Below are 18089 nucleotides of genomic sequence, written 5' to 3'. Positions count from 1 at the left end.
TGAACACCGGGTAAAAAAAAAAAAAAAAACTTAGTGAGAATAAAAAATGAGGGCAGAGAGTGATCCAAAGCAGAAACGAGACTGAGGAAGTTGATGGGAGCAGATGGTGGAGGAGAGGACGTCTTACACGGTAGAGCTGAGATAGCAATGACACATATTTACTCACAAATACACTCTAATGACCCCTCCCACACATCTCCTCTTCAGCATCAGGCATTCTTTGATATGCGGCTAGACTGCATGACTGAAGGCTGAATGAGAACACATTTAACACACATTTGCTACCATGCATGTAGTTCACGTTCAGTGGAGTCTCGGTATGTTGATGAATTATTAAATGCTATAAGATGTGTATCTATGTTGAGGGAGGATCCGTTGCATATGAGCCTTTGACCTTGTTTCATAAAGTGCAGTTCTATCCTCAGCTGAGCAGCATTTCACGGTCACGAGAGACTCGCAGCAGGCCGTATCAAAACTGTAAATATGTGTGTGCGTGTGACGGAGGCAGTGGTATTGATAGAGAACACACACCCATTATGTTTCCCTGCACAGTAAGTGGAGAGATGGTGCTCCACTTTAAACTAATTAGCAGGGAGTGTCTCCATCGTTGGAGAGCCTTCTTTATGTTCAAGTCACATTGAGACTCAAAAGAAGAGAAAGCTACATGTTTTACTCACTCTTTACCTGCATTTCCCCCAGTCGCAGTTTTATGTGTTTGGCTTTTAAGACACAGTCTGTCTCTGAAACATCTGGCGCTACCTCAGTACTGACGGAGGTAAAGAGACTCCAAGTATTGAAAAACAACATTCAAGAGAACAAAACAGTAACGTGTATCTTTCAAAAGCAATATAAGAGATAGATATTTTTATCTTGCTGTTTTCATAGGAAAGTTCTTTTGTGTGCGCAAGACGTAAAACTGGAATAGGAACACTCCTGCAGGGTTTTACCCAGTGTATTACAAGTCTGGTGGCCCGCCGGGCCAAAGTTGAGCCCCTACTGGACCTAAGCATAAGAATTCTCTTTTCAAGAGATGTACATTTGAATATTTTCACATCTCCATTTAATCTTTAGCACTAACTGATATAAAATCTGTGTTACTGCTTTTTTTAAATTCTCAAGCCTGCGTTTCTGGCTGTGATTACATTATCACAGAAGCTATAGGGCCCTGACTTATTGCTGCCATCTGTCTGTCGCTAGCCCATGCAAACACCGGGCCCCCTTCAAAAAATACTTGCCACCATGTTGAACAACTTTGCCGAGGGAAACCCTGTAATACATATGTTCTGGACCCGCCCATGTCTAAAATTCATACTATACAGGGACTACCATCCCCACAGAACCAAGAGTAACTCTACTGGTGGCACATCTATGATAAAAGTAAATAAAAACATTAGAATTGCTCTTATCACAGCCTACAAGTGTATAGCCGTGAAATGGGAAGATGCACAACCACCCACATGAATTAGCAGCATGTATTCCAAATGAGCAACATAACACAGTACATAGGGATGACTGTGTGTGGGTTGTAGCCTGGGGGTGGGTTATGGGGGGCAAAGGGAGGGTGGGCTGCTCTTACACCTCTGTAATTATATTTATGTACGTTGCTATGTTATTTAGCCCAAGGGCTGTTATATTATAAAACCAATAAAGATAATGTTGGAAAGTTCTTTGGAAGTTCCTGTAACAACTGTTTGCAGCAAGATCTAAGTCACTGGTTCCCAACCTGGGGTTCCCAGGTTTTCTTGATTTTAAGGGGGGAATTACGGTTCTAATTAAACATGCAGATGCAAAACAGTAGAAAACACCTCGACAGGTAAAGCTCAGACTAATTGAAAAATGCACAGTAGTCGGACTAATGGAAGACAGCAATAAAAACATAAAAGCGGGTCTGCACACTGCAGTTCATTGACACATCAAATGAACGTGCTTTTGCAAGCAAAAACATACAAATAATCATTTTGTCTGTCTGTGTATAAAAAGGATTGAATGAGGTATCATTTGACTGTAGAAGTTTTGGTGCTAGTTGGTACTGCGTTATTTGAGTTGATACTTTAAAGATACTCAGTACTGACACCCAGCCCCCCTGTGTAATCTGTAATAAACTAAAAATATTCAACAATAATAGTTCTAACACTCTTTTCATGGACAGATACCACTAGAGGTGAGTGAAAAAAAAAATCTGTTTTTTGTATTTTTTGGGCTCTTTTCCTGTCATTCAGGGTTCATACAACAAATGCAGCCATTTTTTTCAGGTTGTCAGACTTCATTTTGACACCTGTCTTCAACCTAATCAGTCACCCATCACCATCACCTCCATGTTGACAGTTGCCATGGGAAACAACAAGGTGCCTGTGTTCGAGCATGAGAAAAAACCCTGCAGGGAGACAAGTTTGACGGCAGAGACATTTACGCTCATTATGGGTTCCAAATTGGTTTTCACAGCTATGTCAGAGTGTGAACGAAGGTTCAGGACTCAAACGTCTTATACTGGTGTCTTTGGGATGATACACATTTGACTCTTCCTGAAAATTGGTAGCTCATCAGTCAAACTGTGTTATGAATTTAATTAGAAATAGATAACTGGAACAACCAGTGAGCACCACAAAAACGAAACAGCGTGCAAGCTTGTAGATCCAGCTTTACTCAAAACAAATCTGTTCCGGTGTGATATCTTTTCATACTGCGTTCAGTCACACTTTACTGAAAACATGCACAAACAGCTCTCCAACTGCCACATTCTTCTGTTTGTGGGTGCCACTATGAGGCAGCGGCTGTGTTTTATCAGGTAAACTCCCAGCTGTGCGTCCTCTTGAGTAGACACATCTGTCTCCTGATGTGTGTATGTATCAGATATACCATGAGGTCGTAACAACATCAGGGCCAATGACGACATCTGGCAAAGAGCTAACCCTGCTCCTCTTGCACTGTACCCCCCCTCCCCTCCTCTCCTCTCCTCTGTACTGACCACAACTGCTGGGAGCAATCAGAGCGTCACGTCTGAGCTCCGTTGCAATAAGAGCCAACCTCCCTCTTTCCTTTTTTTTCTGCCTCTTCTTCTCTCTTCTCTTTCTTTCCTGGTTGTTTTCAGGAGCAGCAGAAAACCACAGGGCTCCAGCAGGCCTCTCGACTCTCTCCACCCCCCTCTCTGTCTACGTCTGGGTGAAGGACAGCCATACTTGGAGCCCCCTCTTTTTGGCTGCTTCCCTCCCCCTCTACAAGCCCAGATGTATATATTTAGCTCATCTCTGCCTCTGTGTAATTAACAGATGAAAATTATAACTTTGGGACTGGAGAATGACGTCATTGTTCTCCTTGGCTAAAGATGGAGCTGGACCCAAGCGTGCATCTCAGCCAACTGGCCCGAAACCGGGCAGCGGTCCAACATCTGGGGCGTGGTGCAGGCGATGCTGAGCCAGGTTGTGAGGCTAACTAAGCCGGAGAGGGGGTGAATAAAAGAGAGCAGAACTCTGCAGAGTGAAGTCTGAGTGTTTATTAGAGCAAGCGAGATGGCCTGCCTGCCTCCAACAGCCCTGGAGTTTCCATTTGAGGTCATCTGGTTTTTACATTCCTGCCATGCACCACCGCTCACACCACGCTGAGGAAGTCCTCCATCGCACAGGATCGCACAGTCCAGCGATTCTCAAAGTGGAGTCCGGGGGTGTGGAGTAGCCATTTAGGGAGCCCTTAGAGCAGCGAGGGACAGTTTAATTTCATGAGAAATACTCCTAAATTAGGGTTCGACCAGTATATATTCCACAAATCCTGGAAGATTTCAATGTCCCTTGCAAATTGGAGAAATGGTCAAACGTCATCGGTTGAGTAGACAACACATCGTAAAGCTGGGAGCTTAAAGCAACATTATGCAAGATTTGTTATTTTTTGCCCTTTTGCTTCCCCAGTTTCAGAGCACACTTCACTGTTGTGAATATGGACTGCCGTCGAGGTGTATTTTTTTATGATTACATTACTTTTAACGAAAAACTAGCAAGTCTACAACTTTGCTGGCCAGCCAAACTTTATTCAAATGCAACAACAGAAAACATAACAATCCAGCTAATAAGACTGACTAGTTTAACAACAAGAACCTCTCGCCAGTGACTAAAAGACCTGAACCTGAGATTTACTCATCTGGTGGCCACTTGCTCAGTAACTCTGTCTTTTTCTCTTCTTAGCTTCCTACATCAACGTCCTCTTCAGTGTCTTCACCTCTGTCGCGATGTCCACAATGGAAAACACCCCTTCCCGGTGGTTCAAAGCTTGCATGCTTGTGGTAAAAATACCAACACTCCCCTGGTGCTCTAAGCTAAACTAACGTGCTGAAGGCAGTTAGCAGCTGTTAATGCTAGTGGTTAGCTTACTTCAGCAACAAGTCAAGCTTTCTGTCCATCAGGACACTCACTGAGAGTTGAGGCAGAGCAGCTGGAGGACATCAGAGGGAAAACCAGAAACTATTTTCCCCATAAAATATGATCCAGTTTCACCTAAATCAGTGACATAGTTGGTGAAGAATATTTCCTTTCTTGACACTGTGAGTTTATTTTTTTAATTTATTGAATGTAGCATACAAATAGCACACATAACATAGCAAACTCATGGGTCAGGGACAGCTGGACAAATTCACAACATCTAAAAGGATCCACTAAGATTTTCCAATAATTCTTTGAGACCGTTTGTCCCACATTCCAGTCTGTTTCCCATCCCTCATGACTCTCTGCAAGCTCACACTGACAACGACTTGACCTGTCACTCTGCAACAGACATTCACATAACATCATAATGAAATCTCAGCCTGACAAATCAAAGCTTCTCCTCTGTAAAATCAAATTTTTTTCCCAATCAGACTCTGACGCCCAGAGTAAAGACGATCACATGTGATTCAGATGCCGAGCAAAACGTATAAGGCAAGCTTCGTTTCTCACACCCTGTGGACTGATACAAATCCAGACCATTGCACCCCTCCTCCTCTCTTCGTCATTACACAGTGGCACAAAGATGGTATACAGATACTGCGTGCCATGTTTTGAATACACGCTATCGTTTGATCTGCCTGCTCCTTCCTGTTGACACACTGCAGACTGTAAAACCAGGCTGCAGACAGGGACGTCTCTAGAGGAGACTGATGCTGCTGGTGCTGATCCTTGGGGCTCTGCTCTTTGTATGTTGTACGTAAAGATGGGCTCCATATGCCAAGCTGATGCTAATGTTCCCGTGTCTTTAGCCTCTGTCACTCTGTGTTAGCAGCAGCCTTTTAATACAGGGACTAAGAGTCTGAGAGTGTCGACCCTGCAGAAATGAACTGTCCTCTGTGGTTGTCATGACTTGTTTCACTCCAGAAAAAAAAAGGTCATACCTCAAGGGGTCTCACTTGTCTCCATGTTTTGGCTGCCCAGTGGGAAGACAGCAAAGGACTGTGACACACACATATGTTCTCACTCACACTCGCACTGCTTAGAGCAAAGAGGAACGCTAATAGAAACATACCGTCCTGTTAGTTTTCATTGTGTAAACTAAGCAGACGGAGAAGTTGAGGGTGGATGTACAAGAATCACACTGGAACAAACCTTTTATGGCACAAACTTACATGCAAATACCTAATGCTTTAAGGGGGACATTCAGCTCGGAGAAGCGTTGTTAAAAAGCGTAGCTGAATCAAATTGAAAATGTCTAATGGCTGCACACATTCAGACACGACAACAACAGCAGCTCAAAACAGGAGCATCCTAGAAGGAGATGACCAAAGAAGGTAACGGAGAGCAGACAGCAATTGCTCAAAGTCACGGGAGAAATGAGAGAATAGGAAAGCTGGAATTTGAGAAAGGTTAGGGTATGAAAAAAAGAAAAAACTACCCCATTAACAGGGAGGCTGTAAGAGATACGAGTGAGAACACAGCCTGATGTGTGCAGAGTGACTGGATTTGCATGCACGTAGTATTTTGGCTGAGGTGTTATCTGGATAAGCGGTGAGTCTACATCTGCGATAGCTCACTTTTGAACAAGTAAACTCACATAATAAACCTGCTCAGCTGCAATTAGGCACAACAGCAATTATTCAAAATACACAAACACATCAATTTGGAATAATCTGGAGTGAAGTGAGACTTACTGGCATGTTTTTATCAAACAGGGTGAGCCTGATGCTGCGCTATGCAAACCGATCTGAAGCAGACCATGACAGCGACCGATACTGGATTATAGTTGCCCTGACTGAAACTGGAGTATCAAAACTACCCTATCCAGGTAAGTTCATTATTGTGAGCTGGATGCTCGCGATTGCATTTATGCATCTATAATCTAAAATAAATGTTGGTTGGTGAAGATTATCCTGTTGAACAAAAAATATCATAAACTTTTGTTTGCCACAGATTTTATTTGGCTTTTTGTCAACAGAACCAGAGCTTTGCTAACTTCCGGGTTGGCCTATAAACGTACATCCTCCCTGCAGCACTCTATACTGAATGAGGCTGGAGGGTGGCCAATAAGTTGGGGGTGTATGACCAAGAAAGTAAGTAATGCCCTGTACAACCACAACATTCAATTTTTATGCTTCTGTTTGTGCACCGGTAAAACAAATAAATTATAACATCTTGTTTCAAGTCTTTATGCTTAGGTAAGGTCATCTCATACTGGCTGTAACACCACATTTAGTGTACAGACGTGCATATATAATGCAAGCAGATAGCATAAACGTATCGTAAATGTCAAAAAAACTACAATGTCTGTACAATGCTGAAGAGGGGTGACATTTTGGACCACTAGTAAACACAAAAACCAAAAACACACACCAGTATTATCCTCTGAGAGAATCTTAGTGAGCATGTAAACAGAGGCGGTGTTGTGCTGGACCAGCAGTCATCAGGAAAACCACAGCACTCTATCTCTTCCCAGCATCCACAGCTCTTCATTAGCTTCCTGATAATCTCTGCCCCGTGATTTTGCCGGATTGTCAAAACAAGCTCCCTCTCCCCTCCGAGACTGTGTACAAATAGTAAGAAAGACATGACTGGTATGAGTATGTGTGTTTTTGTGTGTGTGTGTGTGTGTGTGTGTGTACGTTTGCTGCACATGCATTCACGCTGCAGCCCTGTTGCCCAGGTTGTTTAGGAAGTGGAGATAGAGGTCAGTGAGTCAGCTCACTAACCCCAATGAAACGACTGTAATTCACTGTACGGCTCACAGTTCATCAACTCTAAACTGGCTGACTGCCACCAACAATATAGACATCCCCAGAGGAACCGAGAAAGTTACGAACAGTGAGCAAACATCATCACACTGCTGAGCAGACAGAGCTCCTCTTCTGCTTTGTTACTTTCTGGCCGAGTCACAAAACCAGAACATGCTGTGATTCTGCTATAACAAGTTGATTACATACTTAAAAGAGACAGTCTGGTCAGCACGCCCCCGGTTTGGAGAAGCTGAAAGGAGTACCAGTACAGAGTTAAGCAATGAACTGGACAGAGACAGCAACAAAATGTATGTAAGTCAGACAGTCTTTTCTGAAGGAATACTGCCTTTATAAAAATGAAATATCGCTCTCTCCAAACCAACCACACTCCATAGGCAAAAACAGTCCTTCTACCTTGCAGAACAGGGTGTATGCTGGTCTGCCACTGCCTTGATGTGTTCGTTTATTTGTGTAATTATGTGACTATTGTGTCTGAATTCAAACTATGCTTTAAAAACACTTTTCTCCAGTTTAGAGACCTGCACCTCTACTTGTCTCTTTAGACTGTATTACCTTTTAAATTATGTCAAGTAGCGTGAGCTTTCCAGGTGATTTCTTTATTGTGCATTGTATTTTTGTATCTCTTTAATTATTTACTATTGATTAGAGAACCTGTCCTCAGTTTCGTTTCCATGCATGCAGCAACATCACTGCAGCAAATATGTGGGATCCTCAGCAAAACTAAAAACTGTTAATTATAAACTTGAAAGGACAGAGAAAACTCTACAGATGACACAGAATTAAATAATCCAAGAAGTTGTGCTGCTGTGTCGCTGTGCATAAAGGCTCACACAGCCTCTCTGTCCGGGGAGACACACACTCTTTCCCACCTGCAATCCATTCACTGTTAATCAGAACATTAATTTTTATGCATATTAACTGCAGGATCCACAGTTGTAACTGCAGTCTAATAGAAAGAGTATCATAACTAATTACTTTTGATTAAGTAATAAGGAAAGTTGTAGTAGTTTTATATTTTTACACTGTGATAGAAGATTTTAGCCTTATCACTCACTTCCAGTACAACCAAGAACATCCAAGACCAGCATGTACGTACAAGCACTCCCTTGTGCTTGTAGTTTACGAGAGCAGTGTGAAATTTGGCATCTTTTCTGCAGGTTATGACGGGACGTCCTGCTTTCTGTTTGCTTGCCTTCACTCTCCATTGCTTCATTGTGTTTCGGCTGTCACACTGGCATCATTCTCCCCCTGTGACTCATCAGGATTCAGTCCATTTTGTTATCTTCTGCCCCGCTTTCCCCTCCTTACCCCCCCCCCCCCTTCTCCGTCCCTCTCACATTCCAGTGCAATCCCTGCTGTTCGTAAAAAGCCTCCACAGCTGATTGGAACGAGACACAGAGCTGCATTCAGCTTTCTGCAAACCCGCTGGTTCTTATCGTCAGTTTAAAAAAAGAGGAAAACAAGATGGGAACAAAAAGCAAAAAAAAAAGTGCATAGACGTGAGGAAGACAAAACAAGATGCAGGATCCATCATAAATGGAGATCAGCTAAACAGCAGCCCCTGCTTAACCCCTGTGGCCCTTGTTGCACAGTGTGACAGGAGTTCCCTCCTGCCTCTTTAAGCTCTATACGGGGGGCCAAGTGTGTGACCAGGGGGGCCCCTAACCTCTGAACCTTGACCCTGATTCAAACTCGACCTCGCTGCCTTCAGGCCGATCCCGCAGACAGATACAGACGGAGTCAAGTCTGCATTTCAGAACAAGACCCGACCTGTTCTCCATTCCTCTTATCAACACGAAGCCCCTCATGTACAGTGCTGTATGACAGCCTCATATTTCCCTGCACAGAAACAACACACACATCCACACAGCGGCGTCTTTGCAGGCACAAACACAAAGAGGCACTGACACAGGCCAGGCCATCAACAGGCTGAATCTAATTAGGTCTCATCTGTTTCTGAGAGAGGCTTTGTTTCACACCAAACCTCCCAGAGCCTGCAAGTCAGACGCCACATGAAACACATCCAGCTGGGACGCAAGAGAGGACAAGTGCCCCCTGCATGAGGAGACGATGACTGTGTAAAAGATCTGACACTTTCTTTAGCAGGTAAATGTGCTGAAAAGAGGAAAAAGAGAGAAATAATAACAAATGAAAGTGTAGAGCAGGGCTCGAAGGCAGGCTTTTTTCCCCACAACTGTCTCTAATTCTAGCTTTCAGCTGTCCCAGGCTATACAACTTTTGTCCCAATTTTTTTTTTCATTCTATTGAGATTCCAAATATGTGGTGAGTTTATCCAAATATGTTTCTCTATTGTCCAAGAAATGTCCCAGACACTATATCCAGGGTGTTATTTCTATTGTCCCCGGGACAACGGGACATCCTTAATTTCGAACACTGCTTTAGGGGCAAAATCATAAGATTCAATCCCAGTGGGACACTTTTTTAGTGCTGCATCAATCTATGGCCTTAAGTTACTTTACATAAAAATGGCATCGCATCAGTGCTCACATCAGCAGATAAGATATCTCAGTTAACATGTCGGTAGGGAAAAAGTTGGATCCGTGCAATTTTCATCAGATAAAACCAACCTTTCTGAGCCTTTCTCAGATAAGAGCATTAGAAAATATCCTCTTCCATACACATATAATATACCTTCAACTCCAACTCTTAGCTGACATCCATTCTTCTCCAACAACCACATTTGTGTGCACTTACAGAAACACAATGTAATCTTATCATGTGCACATTCCCAGCAAACCCAAACAAAACTAATTAACCTCTCCAACCGAGCAACTCACCAGTGGGTCTGTCATTACCAACTCATAATGTGCAGCCGAGCTTTGTTTAAACCTACAGACATCAGTCTGAACTCTGGATACAAAATATTCCAGACTGGATTATCAGAAATGATAATAAAATAATAATAAAATGATAATAAAATCATAAAATGTGTTTAAAAAAAAAAAAAAAAAAGATGCACATACATCGACAATATTTCTACTTGTTGGAGTGGGACAACCATAAAAACATGGAGTCTTGTAGCTTCAATAAAGAGTTGGAATCTGTAAAATATTTACTGTAATCATCAGAAATTAAGGAAACATGCAAGCTGAAATACTTCCTCTCTGGCAGCAAAGCTACAGCTGTGGTGTCCTCCTTTGAATTATCCATTCCAGACTGGAATTACTGATTTTGCTTGCCTGTTTCATATTTACTAGAGTTCAAATGAATGCAAAACTTTGGCCGAATGAGTGTCTGTTTATGGGTCCTAAGAAATCATCAATAATCTTTGAGAAGGAGAAGATGTTTAGAAATGTTAAATCAAGAAATATGTTAATGGAGTCGGGCAGGCAGAAGGCAGGCAGACACTGAACTCATAAGTCCAGAGAGTGACTTTTTTGAGCTGTGGACTTTTGTTTTTAGGATAACAGGCTTAGCTTTACATTGATAAACAACTGACAGTTATAAACAACTAATCAACTTACAATGTAGGAAATGTCATTGCTTGTTATTGTCAAACTATAATGTTGAGCTCGTCTTGCGCTCCTGCAGCCTGCCTGAGCTTCCTCGAGTCTGGGGATGAGGGGAAACAACTCGCTTCAACCAAAGTCCGTATATTAAAAAGGATTTCCACCTATGTAATATACCATCTATGGCTCCAACTCACCATTTGGACTGCAGTACTTTTTGGGCGCGCGGCTCCTTTAAATAAATAATTATCCAATTACAATAAACAGATTTACAATAATTGAATTCACAAACCTATGCAATAATTTGCATGGAAAGACAAAATTAATGAAATCATTTATCGTCAGTTTTGACTCTTGCAGAGAAAACGACCAACATACTGACTGACTAACAGGAGATCAATAAAGAGCCATTAGCAGCAGAAACACGCCTGCTTTGCAGAGCTGCACTACAGCAGCCACTCCCCTCTCACCACAGTAAACAAGGTCAATGATGACTGATGTCCTTCGCCCACCTAAACACTCGCTGCACGATATTTGTACAACATCAAGGACTTCCTCATGCAAACACAAGGGGAGAAGGCCAAACCAGAATGCTCCATGGAGGTGTTTTTTTTTTTGCCTCAACTTCAAAACAAAAGGCATCTGAATACAGTGCGTGACCATGATTCATGCACCTGCACACAGATTATGAGTTGTGTAACATGTGTAACTCTAACCCTTTAAGTGTGATGTAAACACACTGGAGTGTCTGCATTTGTGAACACCTGTGCTCAGCCATGTGTGTATATGTGTGTGTGTGTGTGATTAAAGTGTGTCAACACACACACTCTCCAGGTTAATGATTCTGGATGTGAGGTGTGAGCGGCGGTGCAGCTGTCGTCTGCAGGCCCGCAGTTGAGGAATGCAGCAGGGGTGACGGTGTCGAGGTGGGAGGGAGGAGGTGTTAAGGTGTGAGAGACGTTTTAATGGCGTTAACGGACCGATGCAGCGCACTCTGTAACACACATTTTACTGTCACACTCTCTGTGCAGCTCCACCCACTGAACTGACACAGTAACAGACAGTATGTGGTCCAAATACCAATCATGTTTCAGGTATGTAGCACATTTAGCCTGGAGAAATGAAAACATTGCGTGTACTAACACCGTTTGGTTTTCCAGGGTAGTACTCAGTCCTGTTCCACAGAAATTACTTATACCTGGCTGGAATAACACTGAAAAAAAGTGAGAAAATGGCAGGCAGTGGTGAGACAGCTTTGGTGACAACTTAAAAAAAAGTTTCCCAACTTCAAATCTGGAAAACATGCTAACTACTGCTTCACTTTCTCTTCCAGTAATATATTACTGAATCAGAATCAAACTGCTACATGGTGTACTCTGAAGTAAGGTCAGTTTATGTCTTTATAGTATTAGTATACTGCAGTGCATACATCCTAAAGTTTTTGTTTTATGACAATTCAAAATTATGTAATAGCCCTTCGTACAGCATGTTCAATGTCAGAATTCTGCATCTTTATAGTGTTAAAAAGAGACGCTGCCCTAATGATGGGTCCTCTTTACACGAGTATTGCAGGATCTCTGTGCAAAAAGGTCAAACGTCTGCATGCAAACCCTCATCCCAGGCTGCATATGTCTCTGAGACGTGACCACTTAATGTCAAGAGAGACTTGTTTTCTTGAATAATTTTCATGGGTTAAAATCAGTAATTACAGCAGGTAATAGGATTGAAATGATTATCTGCTACACAATAAAATTCCTTTTTACCATTTAAATTTGTAATTATTGTTAAAATGTTTGATTACAGTAAATGCTGCCCAGAATCAACCAAAGTTACAAAACATATTGTTTTGTTGTTGTTGCTGTTTTCCTCAACAAACAATGACATCACAATGATGCAATTCCCAATTGTTGAGAGGTTTTCAGCATAATAATAATAATTTTTGCCACTTAAATCCCAATATTTTCAGACTGTTTCATCTCTGGCTTGCAAACTGTACAGAGACAGATGGGAATGAAAGAAAAAAAAAAATCACATAAATTTCCAGCATTGCAATATTGTCTGTGATGTGTGCCTACTACGTGGTGAAAGCATCTGCTAATGATCACAGAAATGCTTTCCTCTGCAGCATCATGCAGCTGTTTTCAGTTAACGTTGCCGTGACCGGGAGCTGATCTTGGACCTGCTGACTGGATGGGCCTCTGTGGTGTGAGGCTTGCAACCTTTCTGAGGTGTTCAGCGGGCTTAGCGAGCATTCAGAGAGGACTAAAGAGACAGTTTGTGGATCAGCCAAGGCCTCTGTCTGAAGTTAGGGTCTTGACTTTTACAAATGAGCCTGAGGAAGCCATTAGCAGTGTAATGGTGGTTCTCAGGTCAGGAGAAAGAGCAGCTAAAAAAGGCCAAGGACCTGTAAAAATAAAATACTCATAGGGAGTGTAGGGACGTAACAATACCAAAAACTCTGCACTGCAGTCCAAACAGCAAGCTGGAGCCAGAGACAGTATATCAAATAGGTTGAAATCCTATTTAAGATATCATCTATAGCTGGGGAAAACTGCCCCCCCCCCCCCCCCCCCCCTCCTCCTCCCACGACTTGAGGTGCACTGCAGGAAGGCAAGACAAGCACAACATCAGGTTTTAACAATAACAAGCGATAAGGAGAACTTCACTCTAAGTTGATCAGCTGTTTATAACTGTCAGTCGTCTGTCAGTGTAATGCTAAGCCCATTATCCAGAAAACAAAAGCCCACTGCTCTAAAAATACACACTCTGGAGTTTGAGTTCAGTGACTGCTGGCCTTCTGCCTGCCAGACTCCATTAACATATTGCTTAATTTAACCGTTACAAATGCCTGCTCCTCCTAAAAGATTACTCATGACTTGTTACAACTCATAAACAGTCACTTAATCATTTGGCAAAACAATCAGCATCAATTTGAGCTCTGAAGTGAAACGGGCAAACAACAGAACACAAGTTACTGTGATAGAAATTTCAAAGGAGGACACTACGGCTGCAGTGTTGTTGTCAGAAAAGTGAGCCCCAAAAATATAGATCTATATAATTAAAATACTTATGATCCTCAGTCTGTCATCAAGTCGAGTCTGGACACAGTCACTCAAGAGGCTGCGGGATAATCTGCAGTGTATCAGAGAACAAACAGAGGTAAACTGCTACACGTGCCGCAGGGAGAGAGAGGGACTTTAAAATCGACCAGGTCAGCTCAAGATTTTCATAAAAGAGCTCTCATGTTTCCCATCATCAGTATACTCCGGCCTCACGTGGCTCAATGCAGCATTAGAGCAGTGCTCATCCTGCCCTCTGCCCCGCCCCGCCCTGCCTCCACTGCCTCTATTGATTTCACCCACAAACCCCTGCACTGCTACATTAGCGCAGCCCTGCTAACAACATTAAACTAGTCCCACTGGAGAGCATCAAAACCGCTCTCATCAAACGGGCACTTTCATCCCTTCCTCTCCGCGCCCTGATGCTGAGCCAACGCACAAAGGCACCCGATTTACTTTACGTCTCATTTTGACAAATTAAACATGTAATCAGGTAACAGCGTAATTTAGCGTCTCTCCGTTGGTCTTTATCAGCTTCATCTAAATGGATCAGCGAAAAGAGACGGAGGCTAATGCACAATAAAATGAGGATAAATTCCTCTCCAGAGATAACGTGCAGAGAGAGGCCCAGCTAAACAAGAGCTGGGTGTTGGCTGAGACATGCAGGATCAAAGGTCAGGTATGAAACAGGGTCAGGGTTGGAGTCAGCCTGGAAGCTTATGTAAAAAGAGACATACAGTTTGAAGCTGTTAATCCACAGATTGTTTTGGTGTTTTTGAGATACTGGCTGTAGAGACGTCTGCCTTCTGTCAAATATAATGGAACTAAATGGCACTCGGCTTCTGGTGCTAATCGCACAGAGGTCTCTTTACAGAAATCAACACCCAGTGATTCAAGATAAGCCACAAACCTTGTTATGAGCAGTTTCATGTAGGAACTACTTTCATTCTACCAAATTACACCTGTACTGTCACAAGAATTATTTTGAGTAACCAGGTCATCATCTCTCTAAAGAGACTTTACTGTTGAGTTGTTCAAGTGCATCTACTTGCATTACATTCGAATGCAGGTAGATATCCCCATGGCTGATATCTCCAAAACTTGGAAACTCACTTCAAAACAGTCTAGATGGATAAACAGCACTACAGGTAAGAGGAAAAACATACATTTTTGATTCTGGGACAAATTGTTCCATTTTAGACATAGAGACATTGGAGGATATCAGAGCCTTTAGTTTTATGAATTCTTGTTCATTAAGGCAACAGTTTGTGGACAAAGTGTTTTACTACAACACCGTACATAACAGGCGCCAAATTGGAAAGATAAAAGTGGATTGTTTGAAGGAGCAGTTCTGTTACACAAGCAGAGAGGTTCAATTAAAGCATGACCACAGGGGAGGAAACGTTATTCTTTGCTGGAGGATATAAACTCAACCACGACAACAGATAAAAAGAGATGCTCTGAGAAAAAAAAAATGAGCAAAGTTAGGGTGGAAAACACACACACACACGCGCACACACACACACACACACACACACACACACACACACACACACACACACACACACATACAGAAACGCTACTTCAGATTTATGTAGTAAAGAAGCAAAGGAAATATCTCAGCATCTCTCTTTCTTCTGACAGAACCACATCACACATGAAGCCAGAGACCCTCTGAGGTTAAATCAAAGCAGATCCACACACACACACACACACACACACACACACACACACACACACACACACACAACCAAGTCAGGATACTAAACCATATGCCTCCTTCAAGCAGCAGACCACCGCCCAAGAGTGACATATCTAACCTCATGACTTCACTATGAGACATCAGTGCTTCAATAAACACATTCCTGGAGGCAGACCAGCAGGATTGGATGTACAACTGTCTGTTCAACAAGGATTTTAGTGAAAAACAACAAAAGAACTGCACAAGCTGATCACTTTGGAGGATTTGTGCGGTTGAGGGAAGAACTTTTTTTGCAGAATATAAGCAGCTGTTAATGATTGAATCAATCTTTGTAATCTATGAGCATCAAACTGTCGTTGTGTGATGAAATAGTCGCAGTTTTAATAAGTTACAGAGGACAGTGATGTCACTGATGGTTGTGAAGTCTTGTGATGCTAACTGACTTCAGGTCACACATTTCCCATCTTTTCATTTACTGTCATAACACCACACAAGAAACCTTATGCGTATGATTTAGAAAATTAGTTGCCAACTATTGTGATAGTCGATTAATCGTTTCAGTAATTTCCATCTTCTTAAATGTGAGGATTTGCTGCTCATCTTTGTCATTTATGACAGTAACTGCAGAGGTTTTGGGGTTTTAGACTGTTTTTAGGACAAATGAAGCATTCTGAAAATGTTGCTTTGGGTTTTGGGAAATTGTGGTGAACATTTTTAAATTTCTTGACATTTTAACGATTTTTCAATTCATCGTCAAACTAATCAGCAAATTAATGAATAATGACAACAACTGTTGGTTGCAGCTCCACATAAGCAGCTGTTATGGATTGAAATCATCTTTATCACCTGCATGCATCAAACTGTTGTTATGTGACACAGTAATGAAGGAAAGTGAAGCCAAGTTATTTCTGCAGGTGGTTGTGAAAACTTAAAGTGACACTTTTCCCTGTTAAATCACCAGTTAACAAGCTTCACAGTGGTTTACTATGGATTGTACGAGCATCATACTTTGAAACCCTATGGACACATGATAAAGACACTATTGCGATTTTGTGACACATGCAGAGGTTTGTTGCAGTGGTTCATTTTCACTGTCTAAACATCCAAATGCTAGACAGCAGTGTTTTCTTTCCTATTCTTCCCTGTTCTGATTACATAAAGAAGTAAACTTTTGTAACCAAAGTTTTATGCATATGGTGGCGTGTTCTTTATACTATCACAGTTTCCCTTAAATAAGATAAAAAATAGCAAAATATCCCTTTTTACAGTATCGCAATATAGCGAGTCTTTACCCTGTATCGTGATACGCATAATATCGCCAGATTCTTGCCAATAAACAGCCCTAATCAGTATCAACCTTATCAGCCAATAAAAAATCAGCTGTACTTCTTTCTGACTTGACAGATTATGTCAAAGCATTTAATCTGAATTCTTAAACAAAATGCTTTTTTATGTACTTCACTAGAAAAAGTGAATAAATATTTGAAGAGTCAGAACTGTTCTTGTCAGTTAGATTGGGTTCGCTCATCCTTTCTTACTCTCATGTGTGCATAAACCACAGGTCATATGAACTTCTTTTTAAAATACAAAAATGTCAGGACTAAATTATTGGTTATGTTATTGGTATGGGACACGACAAGCAGGTAATTATCAGTTACCGGTATGAAAAAATCTATATGGTGCACCCCTATAAAACAAAACTAGAAAAGTTCAATGTTAAAGAAGTGAAAGCCTGTCAAAAAGCTGTGGATCTCCATTAAAGCTAATTGACTGAAGTTGTCTGATTAATAATCTAAATGAGCCCTGATGAAGACAGTGTCCAGGCTCCATCCCTTCTCGGGACGTCCCGTCTCGACTGACAGCCTCCTGATGCAGCGAGAGGAGGACAAAAGGCTGCAGCAACCCGGGCGTTAAATGCGACTCTGTGGAGCAGCGGCTGAATCCATTCGGCTGCGCACCATTTGTCGCCCACAATAGTGAACAAAAGCAGCATAAAAACAGTGATCAAACACTTGGTTTCTGTACAGTAGGTCGGTGAGTGTGTGTGTACACAGTGGCTATGTAAACTAGTGTTAATCCTCTTAGGAAATCACGCTCTCTGACCAACGCAGCGCTGCACTTCAGCCTGTCCAAACACAATCCGCGTCCAGGTATCAATATGCTGATCAATACGCGTGTACTTACGTGGTTCTCAGAGTAGGGTGGTATTCCAACAAGGCAAAAAGCAACTCCATTCATTGGACAGCAGAAACTGATCGGCTGCAACCAGGAGAGGCAGATTTGTTGCTGCACGAGCGGCAACGGAGGCAGACGTTGGTCTCTGAGAGTCACAAAACTCCGCTCAAACTCAAACTTATATCTTCGACACTTATTTCCTTCCTTCCTTTAAAAAAAAAAGCCCCACTCTGTTCCCGTTGTTTCAGTGCGTTCCCCCTCCTCCTCATCCTCCTCCTCCTCCTCGTCTTCTTCTTCTTCTTCCGCCAGACCGCATCAGTTGTACAAAACTAAATCCCTCCGTGCGCGAGCCTCTGCCTGGAAACTGACTGACTGCAGCGTCGAAACACCGGAAGTCAGGAGACCCTACCTTCAAAGTAAAAGTCCAATGAAGGAAGGTGGCTAAATGTCAACAAAGCAACTTCAACATACTTCATTGTGTCAGTACTTATCACTGCTGT

At 42.2% G+C, this 18089-nt stretch overlaps 1 protein-coding gene across 1 annotated transcript in view; it reads right to left on the bottom strand.

Annotated features, from left to right (window-relative positions):
- Positions 1-17846, bottom strand: part of arhgap23a (Rho GTPase activating protein 23a) — a 74651-nt gene extending 56805 nt beyond the window's left edge. Inside the window, exon 1 of the mRNA XM_084745195.1 lies at positions 17599-17846. Within this exon, the coding sequence (XP_084601321.1) occupies positions 17599-17652 (54 nt within the window). The 5' untranslated portion in view covers positions 17653-17846. The remainder of the gene's footprint in view (positions 1-17598) is intronic.
- Positions 17847-18089: the final 243 nt, after the last annotated feature.

This window comes from Lutjanus erythropterus, chromosome 19 (genome assembly GCF_056507025.1).
Source record: "Lutjanus erythropterus isolate fLutEry1 chromosome 19, fLutEry1.hap2, whole genome shotgun sequence".
NCBI lineage: Eukaryota > Metazoa > Chordata > Actinopteri > Lutjaniformes > Lutjanidae > Lutjanus > Lutjanus erythropterus.
The sequence above is the reverse complement of the archived record's forward strand: the minus strand, read 5'-3'. Positions and strand labels throughout refer to the sequence as shown.